The 16,345-nt window shown below is 39.2% G+C and overlaps 1 protein-coding gene across 1 annotated transcript; it reads left to right on the top strand.

Annotated features, from left to right (window-relative positions):
* Positions 1-14,040: 14,040 nt before the first annotated feature.
* Positions 14,041-15,930, top strand: LOC140225268 (uncharacterized). The gene is made up of 2 exons (XM_072303543.1): positions 14,041-14,554; positions 15,621-15,930. The coding sequence occupies exons 1-2, from the start codon at positions 14,283-14,285 to the stop codon at positions 15,928-15,930; spliced, it is 582 nt and encodes a 193-aa protein (XP_072159644.1). The 5' UTR covers positions 14,041-14,282.
* Positions 15,931-16,345: the final 415 nt, after the last annotated feature.

Below are 16,345 nucleotides of genomic sequence, written 5' to 3' on the forward strand. Positions count from 1 at the left end.
AGGGACTCTAGGAAACGAGAGAGCGAAACCCCATTTTCCCGCAACTCAAAGAAAAATTGACGGAATTTCCCGTGGGATGGCAGCACTGGCGGTGCACGGCAACCCATTAGCGGGTCACTCCAGGGGGCCCTATCTGTCATTCGGATACCGCGCCGCGTTTAGCTTCATATTAAGCGCATTTCACATTATTTTTATTCCACAGGTCGCCGCCCGCCCCGCTCAAACAGGTGTGTTAAACGCCGAGTGATAAACATTTTTATTCGTGTCCATTTACATTAGGCGCGTCGGGTGAATGGTGTAAGCGCGCCGCTCGGCATCATGTCCGAATGCAGGCCGAAAATAAATAAACGATATTAATAAAAGGCTTTTATGGTCAAATTAAATACGAATTTGAGTAATCTGTCGGCTCGGTAACAATTGGTGGAGCGCGCCTTCGGAATTATTCACTGTCACGATTCGTTTTCATGAGTTCCTTTTTCTTTCTTTTTTTTTCCCTTCTCAAGTGCCTTCGAGTTCACATCCCACCCCGTGTCGTTTTCATCGTGTCAAAGGTGTTTTTTTTATCGAGTCCTTCTCACTTCATTTATTGATGTGCTCAACGAGTTAGTCTAATGTGCGCATGATTATCAATAGCGCGGACTTCCTTTATAATGCAAGGGCTCTTTCTAGTGGAAGAAATAAGGAGTTTGCTTAGTAGTGAATGTTTGTATCAAGACTAGGCTCCAATGGAACTGTCGAACAAACACATGAATCAGCTGCAGACCGATTATTGAAATTGATAGACAAAGGAGACAAAAGAGACATGGAGAGATTCTACTGGTGGAAGCGGATGGTTGCAATGGACAAAGCAAGTAGGTACACGGAAAAAAAATTGCTGATTCAACAATTCAATTGCTAAAAACAGTGAATGCAATGTTTCAACGCAGATTTTACAACAAAAAAATGCTACTTTAACAACATTGTAAACTAATTTAACCACGGGGGTGGTTACAGTAGCATTTTTTTGTTGTAAAATCTGCGTTGAAACATTGCACTCACTGTTCTTAGCAACTGAATTGTTGAATCAGCAATTTTTTTTTTCCGTGTAATAGACTAACTAACGGCAACCCACGAGAGACCTGACAGTTAGTCTATCATTTTCTCCCTATGTCTATAGGAACCACCCATTTCAACCAATAGGATCGCTCCATACACCCCATGCCTTCTTTGTCTATAGCCTTGTCCATCAATTTCAATAATCAGTCCGCTGGAGATATTTATGCTGAAAGGAACTAGAGACGTGTGGAAAAGATGAGGTGTGCTCGTTTGAGCTGCTTAAGAAACAATGTAAACGTATGGGATTTGACATTAAAGCAAAAAGAACTAAGCACCAAAATATGCTAACTCATGAGCCGTGGGCATATGACAACAGCGTTGTGGACAGAGCTCATGAGTTAAAGATTCCCGACGTCGAGATCCTCGTCGTCGTCGTCGTTGACGTCACCAGCGCTTTATAGTTCCCATTCATTCTTACGGCCCTCGAGCACACTCCTTCTTTTCTACCCGTTTCGGCTCTTTTCAGCATAAATACGTCCAAATATAAATAAAATAATATTACACTCAATAGTTGCAACATCGTACAGGGACGATTGTACGGTCGCGCTGTTATATTTTTGGTTTTTCTTTATGAGCTGAGATTATACCCCAAAAACTATACAAATTCCTCCAGAACAAATTGAATCGAGTTTTTTCTTCTTCTTGCACTACCCTTTGTTTCAGGCTTTTCAGTTCGTTATCAGTTTTTGCCCAAAATGGTATACATTTTTTCACACGTTTTTAGGTGGCGGTTTTTTGGCCGTGTTTTAATTTGAAACTTTAAAATCGATTGCGAGTCTGCGTTCACTTGTGCAGTTAAGAGGATCATCCTCAATTATTTAAAGCATCTGCCGATGAACTGTAAACCCTTACACGGGCTTGATGTGATACGCGGAGTAAAAACTCATGATAATCGTCAAGAGAGATCAGTATTGCGTCATCACGATATTATTTGCATCCGCTTGCGTATGTACCTCGAAAAAATTGAACTTTTTTTTTTAAGTTTTTATTTTGTAAACTTCCAAAGGAATTATATACAATATCTTTACAATAAGGTAAATCAGTATACAGGAAACAACAGAGAAGTTTCTTACTTCTTGAATGAGAAGAGAAAAACAAATATTGAACTAAACTCAATTTTCTAGCAAAGAGAAATGCTCACTCATGGTTAGGATAGTACAAATAGGCCGTTTAAGCACTTGGATTTAAATTCGGTACTTTAATAAGGAGGAGTGCACGGGTGCATACGACTACGAGCCCGAGTGAATGACTCCGGGCAGTATAGTGGCGTGGCGTGCTCTGAGATATATCGATTGATCTGCCATTTAAACCTATGGAGAAGAGTCGATATACAGGGTGTTCGCAACGAACGCTGTAATGAATTAATGATAGATTCTTTACCGCAGCTTCAAATGTAGAAATATCGATATTTGATCAAGGCCGGATTTATCAACTTGTCGCCTATGGGCCGCCTGCATTTTGCCGCCCCCTTATCATTCGTTTTGAAAAATCAATAAAAACCATTAAGTGAACGTGCCAAAGGGAGAGGGGTGCATTAGACGTGTTCATTCTTGTTGGACATATTATTTGCGAAAACCCTGTCAACACTACTAGCAAAAGTTCACAAAACTTAGCGCAAAAGTTAAGTTCCGTCTACCTATCTCTGTGTGGACGAGGCCTTCCATTTGAAGAGATGAACGAAAAAATTATGAAAGAACAAACATAAATGTGATTTAATAATTTTAACTTCCGCCGCCGCGTCGCACTGACCGCACTGCGTTTGGCGCAATGCGTGAAGTATTCCTACAGTCTTATAGGCGCTGTGCGTTTCACGCCGACCGCCACTGAACGTACTGTGTTTGACGCAATGCGTGAAGTATCCATGCAGTCTTGCAGACGCTGATATGTGTTACATGCCGACCACCGCGCCGAGGGTTTCTCCTGTTCATCTCAAGTTCTCGTTATCATTGCTCTCTGCGCCGCGCCGTTCCAGGCGAAATTGCGTGTTTGGGTTCTCTCTTAACTCGACTAATTAAAGGTGCTGTCTCTTGTTTCACCGAAAAATGACAAAATTAGAAATTACTATACTCTCAGGAAATGAGAGATTTTGTCACCTTTTCTTGTTTGTAATTGTTTTCTGAATCAGATTTTTTTATACCTATTTTTAAAAAATTGCAAAATTTGCCGCCCCCTAAATTTGCCTCCATGGGCCGCGGCCCATGTGGCCATCCCCTAGATCCGGCCCTGTATTTGATAATTCAATCCTCACCACTGGGACAGTAGAGAAATACTCGGCTCTTGAAGGAACAAAGAAAGCATGTAAACACTGTATAGATGGAGAAGATGTTCAATTGGACGTATTTCTATCAAACGGAACTATGTGCATTAAGGCATGAGCCCTGCGACCCATTAGAATAAACGCATATCAGGGCTCACGTCATAATGCGCATAGTTCCGTTTGACAGATGATGCATCCGATTGACCTAAGGGAACAAATCACAATCAACTACGAGTTATACATACAAGGCACAAAGCGGTCATCATGCTCTCAGGTATGCATGTTGCCTACGCGGCAGATTTGAAGGCGCGCATAAAGTGGTCGGTGTCTGTCAATAATTTCACGCGGGGTCAGTGGCGATTTTGCAAGTTTGCAACACTGTTTTTCCTTCATTTAAATCAATTACAAAATATAGATTTTATGTGTGAAAAGCTGCCCCACAAAGAATCGATTATTTTCTACACATTCAAATGGAGGAAAAACAGGGGTACCAACTTTCACACTTATCGGAGGGGATATGGCAAAGTATCCCAAACTGCTGAAAAACATGTTCAGATGGGAAATGCCGCCAAATGAGTCATAAAGTGGAGTATTTTCTGACTTTTAAATCTATTTTCCCAAAATATCCCATATTTGAAAAAAATACTGCAAACTCAGCTCAGTATGCACTCTCAGATGAACAGTGCTGCCATTTCACGGAATTAATCCTGAATTTCGGAACTTTTGTAATTTCTCGGAATCTTCGAAATGCGAAATTTCAAGGTATTTTCGGAATTTTCCGAGAAAATTTTGGGATTTTCAGTTTGACCGATTATTTGATCAATTTCAATGACGTTTTGGTCAACTTTGACGATTTTTGGAACTAAATACGGGCGTATTTTCGAACTCTTTCCCAAAACTTTTGAAAAAAGTCTGAATTTTCCTCGGAACTTTTGGAAATTGGAATTAATTTTGTTAGCCCCGGAACCTTTGGTAAAATAAAGTTGCAACACCGCAAATGACGCAATACAATTTTCCGTGTAATTTAGCTCCATTATCTATAGAATCCTTGCGCCAAAAATGAGCGGCATCGCTGTGGACTCAATTTGTCGAGCGCTGGTAATCAAACTTATTCATCGATAGGAGAGAGGTATGAATATCGTGTCAAGAAGTGAATCGATCAACATGATCACGTCGAGAGATTCTCACTCAGATCGGTCCCACCCATGTTATTAAAAGAGTGAGATGTTTTAAACAATACGATTGATTAGTTTGGTTTGAAACTGCGCGGGTGGCCACTGGAGTGTTCTTCTAAATGAGAGCCGACAAATATTTCGGAGTTAGGCATGCTCAATTAAGTCGAGAATTTAATGGACTCGTCTCGTGGGCCACTCTTCAAACCAACCAATGACAACGTGCCTATGGCCGTCTCCTTTAACCAAATCCTGTCAGTCATCTCTAAAAAGTTCGTTATAGTTCGTCCAGGGAGCCGTTATCAATGATAATAATATTTAACGTTATGGTTACGTTAACGTTACGATAAGGATAACGTTATGAAACGTTTAACGTCACGATAAAAAGTTTTGGTGTATTTACTTAAAAATTACCCATGTTACTCGCTTTGTAATTTGTTTTATTATTGTCTATCTTGTCAATCATATGCTGCGGAGCATCAATCATATCTCATGTTATCAATGATTGTTTCGGTGAATTTAAAGGACGTGGAAAAAAATCCTCTTTCATATTCTGTCACCTCTCTGGCATAAGAGCGTATCTTGATTTTTGCATGAGCCCCAGAAAACATGGTTTTATATATGAGACAGGGCTGACTTGGAAATTGAGATAAACCCTTACGTCATAGGGACGACAGTTTGTAACTGTCCACGGGAGAACAGGATTTAGCGCCGAAAACTAAAACTAAGAATGACATAAATCGTTAAATCATTTTTTTTAACGCTCTTCTTTGTTTGAAATTTTTGTTTTGGTTAACAAAAATCCCGCTAAACCCAAAATACTTTTTACAAAATGAAAATATTCCAAACTTTTTTGTATAGTTGTGTGCTAAATTTGAGAATATGTTTAAACAATTTGTCGTGAAACAAAAATTGTTCATAATAAACCCTGGGTCTCTTATATCCATGAAAAATGGGGTTCTTTTATAAACTGCGCGGATTTCAGGGGGCCGGGCAAACATTTTTAAAATACCGCTTTCATCAGACAATTTCGGGAGCACACACAGTCAAAGCTATTGAAAAAGTCCAAAACTTGGACATACATGTAAACCGTCACATGAAAGCTGCATGGAGAAACCTGCGATGGAATAGCATGAGGATGATGTTTTATGTGAGCCCTCAACCCCGCCTGAGCAAACTTATACTGGTACCGATTGAAAGTACTAGTGACTAAAAGTAAATGGAATCACCGGCGGAGATAGATACATTTTTCAAGGGGAGGTCTATATGTGCCAAAATAACTTTACATGCAGGGGACATTTAACACGAGAATATGACTATGTGAAATGTGGCAACCATGTGGGAAAAATCACCCACATACTGCCGTGTAAATGAGGAGAGTGATTCGCCAAAAAAATAGATTTCCCAGAAATTCGAGGCTGACGTAAAACCAATCTTCGCATTGCGCATTGGGTTTCTATATGTACGGTACCAAAATCTCCATTCCCCATCTGTAGTAGTAGTCATGGACATGGACAGCAAACACGCATGTCTTTGGTTTGTGACTTTGCGGACTTTCTGTCATATTTTATTTTTTAAAATGTATTAAAACGCAACATCATTTCCTAAAATAGAAGAATTTTATATGAAAATGTCTAGCAATAGTGCAAAGTTCTTTCCTCTTTGATTAAATAAAATGGGAGCTTTTGCAGATGCGTTCAGTGCCTAATATTAACACCAACTTGACTTTCGTTTCAATTTTAAATATGCAACCTCTCCCTGCCTTATACGATGTGTAAAATTTCATTCAGTCGCTAAACTGACTTGCTACAAATTTTAATTTTAACAGAATCGCTTGCTCCCTTAAAACGGCAATAAAGGGCGAAAATATTTCGAAGAATTAATTACGCGTGACAAAAAATAACTTTTTTTTCCATGCCGTACTTAGCGTAGACTGCGCACAGTGGGATGACACATTAGATGAGGTCAAACATAAAATTGTTGGCTAAAATTTCAAATTTTCATGTTTATTTCGTCACAAATTCAATTTCAATGGGTGTTTCTGAGAGAAAATTTTACGGAAAACCCAATAGGACCAATCTTAAACTTTTTTGTTTCATATATTCAAAAATACACTGAAAAAAAAAAACACATTAGATCTAGAGTCCAGACTCTTAAAAACATCGACAAGAAAAAATACTCTTGATTCAATCAGATTTAAGCTTAAATCAAGAACCAAGCCTCTTAATTTGAGCGGATTTCCTTTCGATTAAGCTTAAATCTGATTGAATCAAGAGTATTTTTCTTGTCAATGTTTTCAAGAGTCAGGACTCTAGATCCAATGTGTTTTTTTCCAGTGTATAAGCTTTTGAAATTTCCAGATATTGTCCGACTTCGCCCATCGACTCAATCCACCGTGCGGCAATGACGCATACGCCTCGTCAGACGGAATTCAATTTAAAAGTCCTAAAATCGAATATCGCGCGCCGCAACGAGGAAAACTATTGACCGAAATAACCCCACAAATATTCCTAAATATGCCAAGAAAATCATCAAGAATCACGCGTATCAGTCAAATCAAATATCGGCCTTGTCAATTGACGCAACTACGCATGAATCTACAACGAAATTTCCTGCTTTTTCTGTGTTTGCGTTTGCGTGCCTTTCGACGAATCCCGCGACTGTTCGATTTCCAAATCACAACTAGCTTTTGCAACTATGTGGTTAATACAGAACGGCAGGGTGCTTTGGTGCGCTCCGCAACACAATGGAATATACTAATGCATAGGGAAAAGTGATTTTTGAAAGTGCTTTGTGAAAAAATGTTGGTTCTGTGCAAAATATTTTGCTCTGGGATTTTTTCTTTGGTGAGTGTTTTTCCTCAGATAAATATACGAATAGATTCATTACTCTAGATAGTCCTAGCGGAATGTTAAAAATATTCTATCACTGGAAAAAAAAAGTTTGGTCGTATGTACCGACGTTCCCAACTAATGCGGTTCGTCAAACTGAACTTTTGGTTCATGTAACCGAACTCGTGCGGTAAAGTGAACTGACGAACGAAGTTTGGTCATATATGCCAAACGTTTGACTTCACGAACCGAAAGTTCAGTTTGACAGACCGGATATTTGGTATGATATGGAACATCGAACGGTCGGTTCACATGACCGAATTTTTTTTCAGTGATATTCATTCAACTTCCAAACCTTCTCAAGCAACATAATGGAATCATATTAGTTTTTCAAAACTTCTTTCGTATATAAATTTATTCACTTAAATGAGGCATTCAATTAGAATCAGTAAATTTTTGAGTAATGCAGGATAAGGAATGTTTATTTTAAATAAGGTATTTTTTCACATTGCATCTACGAATCTTTTAGATTGAGAACCATATTTTTTTCCAAAAAACAAACTTTAATACATCAGTAGCAAGGCACGAATGATCGATTTCCGAAATTTCCCAATTTTAAGCTATGGTAAAGAACCGATTATTCAGGTGTTCATGCGAACATCCTGTCTATAGATCCTTTACCACAGGTTTAAAGCAGAAAGTTGGTAACGCAGCCAACGTGCGTTAAAAATCAGCATAAAGCTGAAAATCTCATTATAGAGGGAAAAAGCTCATATGAGCAAAATTTTTCCTCAAAGAGATGCGCTGCCTGAACACTAATTACGACCATTCAGGAAGACAACTGCGGACGCGTTTTGGGTCTAATTGGACCCATCATCAGTGCAGCAACCAGCACCAAACAGCACATCTCTTTAGGGAAAAATTGCGTTTATATCAGCATTTCCCCTCTGTAATGAGATTTTCAGCTTTGTGCTAATTTTTAACGCACGTTAGCTACGTTACCAACTTTTTGTCTAAATAACTCGTGCGTCTACTGCAATCAGTTTGTATAGTTGCAAAAGGCAGATTAATCGATATATCGCAAAGCTCGTCACACCATTGTTGCATATCCTACTTGCTTGAATATAGAAATCATTCAGGTTTTTCAAAAGGAAGGTTTGAGATTTCTTGTGGACAAAACCAATTATTATCTAACATCTGGATTGAATTAATCTTAATCGGTTCTAATTTGATGGCGGATTCAATTAAGACGAACATGAAAAAAGAAAAGAAGAAAAAAGAAGAAGAAAAGTATAGGAATGTGTAAGTGTGCAGTTGTGATTGACGAATTTTTGGGAGAGATATTCTTATGGTATGGAAGCCTTCGTATTATCTCTGGAGTCACAGTCAAATATTAAGCTTTGTCCTCCCAGAAAAAACAGAGCAATTCTGACATAATATTTTTTCGAATTGATCCCTCGACCAAGGAAAGTGATATACGGTCGCAAAATTTAAAGTAAGACCCTCCTCCCACGAGCCCATGGAGCTTTTTCCAACTTCTCGAGGAAATGCACAAAAAATACAGGTTACAGTTCGAAAGTGCGTAAACAATTTTCCACTCGGGGAGAAATGCGCAAGTTCTAGGTAAAGGGAAAACATTTTCCACGCAAGTTTGTATTTTTTGTAGCACATTCGAGTTGTCTCGGACCCCTCCTCTCACTGCTTTTAAATTGCAGCTCGATCGTCACAGAATTTTTTATTTGTCCTCCTCTCAAAAGCGATGCCGAATGTGCCGATATTTCGTATCGAATGTCAGTAACCCCACAGTTAATTTTTAATTTTAGCTGAATCTTTGATCTTTCATCATAGGAAGATTGACACTGTTCCTAATGGAGCGCTTTTATGCCTCAGGAATTTGCAGTTCAAGTAGTTAACTTAGCGTAAAATGTCGTGCGAAACAATACTATTTTTTTCTGAAACGAACCTCCTAGCGCAAAAAAAGTTCTCAAAGTTGCCGTAATGGAGGTGATACTCATTGAGAGTTCACCTCTAAATACAGTCAAACTCTCCATGCACAGATAGGGGGCGAATTGACATTAGCAAGGTTGCCATGGCTCTACTCACCCACAGTCTTGCCGCCTAAGGAACTATTCACCCACGTGTTTTCACCCAATACTTTTCTTGCCCACGGATATTCATCTATGATCCTTTTCATGTACGTGTTTTTTCTTCTTTTTTACCTACAAGCGTTTTCATCAAATTGCAAAAAAGTTAGAACGCTCTCTCGATCATGCCTGCATTACTGGAAACTGAAGTTAGAAATCAAGTTCGCCTTCATCTTGATGGATGCAATTTCAGCGACTCAGGGGTTGATATAATAATTGTATCCAGCATCTTAGTTTAACATGCTGTCCGACAAGTGACTTACGTTGTCATCTTTGTGTGGTGTGTTTCAATGGCCACCGCAGCGAAATGTCCAATGACTTTTACTCGATTCTCCCCACTGAAAAATAATTTGATATTTACATTGAGAAAAGTTGCAAAAGCTAGAATTGAGCACAGCTCTTGAGGACACGTCTGATTAACTAGGAACTAACTGGAGTTGGAAATCAAGTTCGCCTACAACTCGATTTATGCAATTTGTGCGGCTTAGGAGTTGGAATAGTTGTATCATGCATCATAGTTTAGCATGTTGTCCGACAAGTGTTGTCTCTGGACGAGTAACTTCCGTTGTCATCTTTGTGTTTTCAATGGCCGCCGCAGCGAAATGATTGATAATTTTTTCTCGATTCTCCCCACCGAAAAATATTTTGATATTGACATTGAGAAAAGTTGCAAAAGTTAGAATTGAGCACAGCTCTCGAGGACACGCCTGAATAACTAGGAACTGGAGTTAGAAATCAAGATCACCTTCAACTCGACCTCCCCTACGACTTCCTGGGTAGTGTAAAATTCATATGGGTGAAAACTCCCTCTTTGGAAAAACTCATGTAGTACTACATTGCATGGGGATACAATTCTAGCCTCTGATCGCCGAAACAAGGTGGCAACCTTGCTAATGTATTTGCTCTCAATCTGTGAAGAATTCACTGAATGTGAATATCGACTCCTAGCGTTGCGTGGGCGATCCCCTCCACTGCGGCATCAACTTTGAAAGTTTTTTTGTGCTCGGTAGTTCGTTTCAGGAAAAAAAAGGACTGACATTATGAACTTCACAAGATTTTGCAAGAGGAAAGTTTCAAATCGCAAATCCATGATGAATGCAAGAGCTCAATGGTTCAGCAGTAAATTTTGTCTCCGTGGGCTGAGGTCCTTTTCCCTTAAACCGATCGAAATACATAAAAACTAGGATGCTGCGCTCCCTGGTTGTCACGCCACACGGTGAAACGAGTTAATTAGAGAGGTTGGACATGACGTTTTTGGTATTTGGAGTGTAGCCGAGTGCTACAAATAATGTAAAATTTTCTTTAAAAAACTTACATTTTATTAACAAACTTAGACCGAAGCTTTTCGAAGCAAACGCTTCATCGCTTCATCTAATAGCCTGTTATCAATTGTTAACATCGATGAAATCTGTTACCTTGTTTGAAATTAAATTATGGCCTTTGTGATATCGATTTTGTGACCCTGACGATGAAGCGTTTGAAGCGTTTGCTTCAAAAAGCTTCGGTCTAAGTTTGTTAATAAAATGTAAGTTTTTTAAAGAAAATTTTACATTAATTCTAGCACTCGGCTACCAATATAACCAATAACCAAATACCAATATACCAATAATACCAATAATACCAATTTATTCAGTGCTACTACCTTTCAGACATTGTACTACAATGTTCGCTGATTTTGATGACATGCTTGACTAAAACTGCAAATTTTGATATTTATTTTGTCACATCTTAAATTTCAAAGGGTACTTCCAATAGAAAATTTCACGAGGAAACCAACGGAATCACTTTCAGAACCTCAAAATTTTGTATAAACGGAGTTATAAGCGTTTACAGTTCCCAAATTGTGACCGATCCCTTCTATTGACTATCCACTGTGCGCCGCCCAACCCCGAGAGGGCGTTTCGCGTCCTCCAGTGCCCACTTTACGGATCTCCGAAAGTTGATCTAAATAGAGCGAGCTTATTTAGATCATCCTTATGACAGTTAAAATTATGAAAATATGCGCGTTAGATCTACAGAGAGAACTGTGACAAAAAATGAAAATTCACAAAGTTTAAATGCAAGAGCTTTCAACTGTATCACGTAATGATAAAAAACCGTGGGTCATAGTTTCAAAAACTAAGTAGATTGAGCTCATTTTAGGAGCTCAGAGGAGGAGGCGCATTTGTACAGTTTTTGCTATTTCGAGAGATACGTGTTTAAAGTTTCGAAATTCCATAGATCTTAATGGCGGAAGGAAAGTTCAACCTGGCTTTTTGATGATGAAAAATTGGAATTTGGGCGCGAATTTTTCACAGAATATGCATTAAAACTAGTTGTTCTTGAAGTCGTTAATATCTTAATTTTTTTTCAAAAACTGCACTTATACGTCTCGTCCTCTAAGCCCCTCATTTAAGAGCTATTAACGTTCAATACCCGCAAAAATCATAAAAATCGACCCAGTAGAATGAAAGAGCTAACTGTGATCAAAAATTAAAATTTAGAGGCTCAGAGAGCCGATAGTATAAAAAATGAAAAATGATTTCCCAAATCATTGGCTCGGACGATTTTAAAAACCTGTCTCCTGACATTTTCAGGCGATCATAAATTCTGCGTTTGGCTTCAAGCACATGCTATTTAGAGGACTCACTCACAACGACGCAGCAAACTTGAACCCAATCCGAATCTACCTAGACAGGAGTATAAACCCTGGAAAATGGGACGCGAACTACGAGAACAGCTCCTTGCAGAAGAGAGACATGTTAAAGAACAGTTTCGTCATCGGCGCCTTGGTCTTCAGCAACTTGAACAACATGGAAACCGCCGTCACTGCCCTCACGAACATCTATCTTAATTTCAGAGGAATAAAGCGAAATGGAGACCTACCCAACGGCGGCAAATACTCGCCAGACAGAAATTCAATCACCTGGAAGGTAATTATAAGGTTTAATAAAAATCAAAAGCTAATTCGCTGTTGGAGGCTGCACAAGAAATATGAAAAAAATTTAAAATTACTTACTTGTACGTATTTCGCTTGATGACAAATACGAGGTCTGTTAGATTAGAAACAGGATTTTGGTCATAACTAGCCAACATTGCGTCCAAATTACGTTTTCTTGAGCTTTTCTGATAGCTGAATATATATTTAAGAACGCTACCTTCACAAATTTGAAAAATCCTAATTAGCTTCGTTGGTATGTGGCTTGGAGTAAGGTAACCTCAAGGGTGTTTTGCGATTTTTATGTTTGACCGAACTTGTCTCTCTTTTTTCGGTCTTGCACTACATTTTTCAACCCACAAAGACGTTTGGACGATTTGGATTTCGTCTCCATATCGTAGCCGTACACCAAAGTATTGTCACCGAAAATTATCCAATCCAAAAATGTGGGATCATTGTTAGAACGTTCAAGTAGCTAAAGGGAAATTGACATTTGGTTGGATTTTCGTTCAACGGACAACAATCAAGGAGCAAGTGTACCTGAAACTCGATGCGTGTCTACATATTCTATCAAAATTGTATGTACAGAGTCTTCAGAAATATTATTCTGTTCACAAGCTCGAAACGACCATTTTTGAGCACTTTTGCCCGCACTTCTTCCACGTGACAAATGTCAGTTGCCGTTGAGGGTCGATTCTCATGCTCCTCATCTTTGACGTACTCCTGACCAGTTTTGAATCGTTTAACCCATTCAAAACAGTGGGAACATCTCATACAATGATCATGGTAAATTTTACTTAGCATATACCAAAATTTTCGGTACAAGGTATACCGAGTTTAAAACAAAATTTAATGTTGAATCTTTGCTTCATCAGTGATCGCATGATGAAAATCGCAAAACGCACCTGACTTACTCGTATTCAAGATGACACAGAATGAACACTGATCAAAATAAACAAAATCTGTGAACGTAGCGTTTTTAAGTTTATTTCCAGCTATAAGGAAAGCTCAAGAAAAAACCTAATTCGGACGCATTGTGGGCTAGTTATGACCAAAATCCGGTTTCTAATCTAACAGACCTCGTACGTGCAAGTGAGTAATTTTATATTTTGACTTCCAATGTTTGCACCTAAATATGTTGAATTCAATGGAAGTTATGACATTTTGAGATTCACAGTTTAAAAAGGGTAGTTTCGAGAATAAGCTATTTGTCATACAACAGGGTAAAAAAAACTATTTAATAGGAGGTAAGGATGACCATAGTTCAGAGGGGTTGACTCTGCATTATTTGGCAAAATGATTACCTAAAGTTATCTAATATCTAAAATTGATCTTTTAGAGGCAATGCAAAGTTTAATGATGGAAAACGGGGATTCAAGAAAACCGCTGTCAAAGTTGACCTGCGTTTTTGCACCCCTAATTCTATCATTGAGTTGAGAACGTAAAACAGATCCACTTGTAAAAATTCAGCTCGTGTGTGTGTGGGAATTGTGGGATCGTGCGACCTATGGTTAAGGGGCTATTCCTTGTGACCCCTTAACCGAAAATGTTTCATAAAAAGGCATTGTCATAAAAATAGTCGATCAATAGTCAAATTACACATCTATGTCTATAATTACGGATTGTACGTCGTAACTTTTTTTTCAGTGCATTATTTGAATATATTTTATCGTACAATTTATCATTTGACAGGGTGAGATTCTCGAGTTTAACCACGAGTCCCTCCACGTGTTCGTCATCAGCCCGAACGTGCCGATAACTATTGAGGTTATAGGTAAGAGAGTTTTCCTCGTTTCTCCGAGCAAAAAATATAAAACACTATGTCAGAATATAGATGACTTGAAGGAGGTAGGAACAAAACACCGGATGGGCCCAAACAAATCACGTTGGTACACGAACCTTGAGCGCGTTGGGCGCGAGATGACCCCCGAGGAGATAACTTATTTCGAGGAAGTGCAAGAGAAAATTGAGGAAGAGAAGGCAGTAGCTGTGAAAGGAGTCGCGGCGCAGGCGCAGGAGACGTTCGAGAAAACCCGAAGATTGACCAAGTCGATCACTTTTGTCGCGGATGCGCACCGGAAAACTGTATTCGAGGCTGGACGATTCTTCATTGGGGAGCTACTAGAGTCATCCAAAAAGTAAGGTTCCCTACCTTGTATCTTCCAAACAAAAAGAGATAAATCAAATCGGTAAAAAGTAAAATAGCTTACGTACTCTGAGCTTTAAAAAAAGTTCTAGTTTTTGAAAATTGGTCGAAGGATTCGCGAGAAAACTCGATTTTACTGAGACAACCTCCTGTCGCCGCGTGCCCCTCCCAAAGACATAAAGACGGAGTGCTCGTTTCTAAAAGCACGGGGAAAAAGTGAAGCCTGGTTTTGCGCTGGGTGCTTGTGTGAGTGGGTAAATGAGCGCGGGAATCCATGGTTGCAAACGGCACTTTGATTTGAACTTGTCCTCTTGATTTTTCCTCATTAATTAATTCTTGCACATTTCTTAGCACTTTGGCTACAAGTTCACCTATCAAGTTAATCAAGTGCTACTACCAATACTGCCGTGCTAAGGAAGAACGCCGTATGAACATTCGAGAGTTGCCAGGTTTCCTCCGATAAAATTTTTATTCTGACGGAGATTTATGAATATCTTTTCTTGAAATTCTCAGGAGCTTTACGTGAAATTACGAACAAAATTGTCTGAAAAATTGAGTGATTTGACCGAGCGGGTTGTTTGTGATAGATTTTTGATTCGTGTGAGTACTAATAGGCCAAGAGTAGTAAAATTGCTACGAAATTTCTCATTTTCAGCTCATCTAACGAATACCTAAAAATTTTGGTTTGAGGTTATGTTTCATTGTTTTGAACCAAACGATACATCGAATCACTATCGAATACGATCCATTGGAATCGAACTTCCGACAGATCACCAGGCAAATGACACCTGATCTCCTCCACTCCCTGCCGCCAACCTTTTAAGGCCTAGATACACACGGCGATTAATCGCCGCGAGTGAAAGACGGGAGCCAATGGAGAGCCTTGATTTCGATCCATTGACGTCGATATATCGAAATCAAGGCTCTCCATTGGCTTCCGTCTTTCACTCGCGGCGATTAACTGCCGTGTGTATCTTGGCCTTTACTGAACGTCCACGCCGCATGCGTCTTTAAATTTCAAAAACAAGCTCATCAATTCTATTTTAACTCTTATTCAGGTACTTGGGATCTGAGACCCCATCGGATTCAGATGACGAAGATCGGATGAAGGCATATCTGAATAACCCGCTTTCGGATTCGGACACGGAAACTTGGATGAGCTGCCTGGAGAGATGTGCGAGGATCTGGTCAGGAAATACATATAAATGGGACCATTGGTTCAGCAAGGCCCGCTCCACCATCAACAGAAGCAGCAGCAGGGTGAGCAGGGCTGCGTCCCAGAGCAGTCTCAGGAGATACCTCAGCACTCCGCTTTCGTACACTTCCAGCTACAGAAACCGAGCTCCGCAGAGGAAAAAGAAAATGTGATAAACTCACTGCAAAAAAACTCCGGCCGTAAAAGCCGTACACTGGAAAAAAAAACACATTGGATCTAGAGTCCAGACTCTTGAAAACATTGACGAAAAAAAATAATCCGCTCAAATTAAGAGGCTGGCCGGGTTCTTGATTTAAGCTTAAATTTGACTGAATCAAGAGTATTTTTTCTTGTCGATATTTTCAAGAGTCTGGACTCTAGATCCAATGTGTTTTTTTTTCCAGTGTACCCACGGGCTATATGGACATACTATAATAACAATTTAAGGCTAATTTTCGCTGTTGTTAGAACAATAATTTTCTCGCTTTGAAAGGTACAGCCACGTACTAAGTTTTTTTTTCTTCTTCTTCTAAAATTTTGTTTACTGTTTTTATCCAACCGAGGAAGGCTGAGTTTTCAGCCGAAGCG

Source organism: Bemisia tabaci, chromosome 8 (assembly GCF_918797505.1).
Source record: "Bemisia tabaci chromosome 8, PGI_BMITA_v3".
Classification (NCBI taxonomy): Eukaryota; Metazoa; Arthropoda; class Insecta; order Hemiptera; family Aleyrodidae; genus Bemisia; species Bemisia tabaci.

Excerpts from the sequence above, each read along its gene's own strand:
- LOC140225268 (XM_072303543.1), top strand. The coding sequence starts at position 14,283 with ATGGGCCCAAACAAATCACGTTGGTACACGAACCTTGAGCGCGTTGGG. Across the intron at positions 14,555-15,620 it reads CTACTAGAGTCATCCAAAAA|GTACTTGGGATCTGAGACCC; the intron begins GTAAGGTTCCCT and ends ACTCTTATTCAG.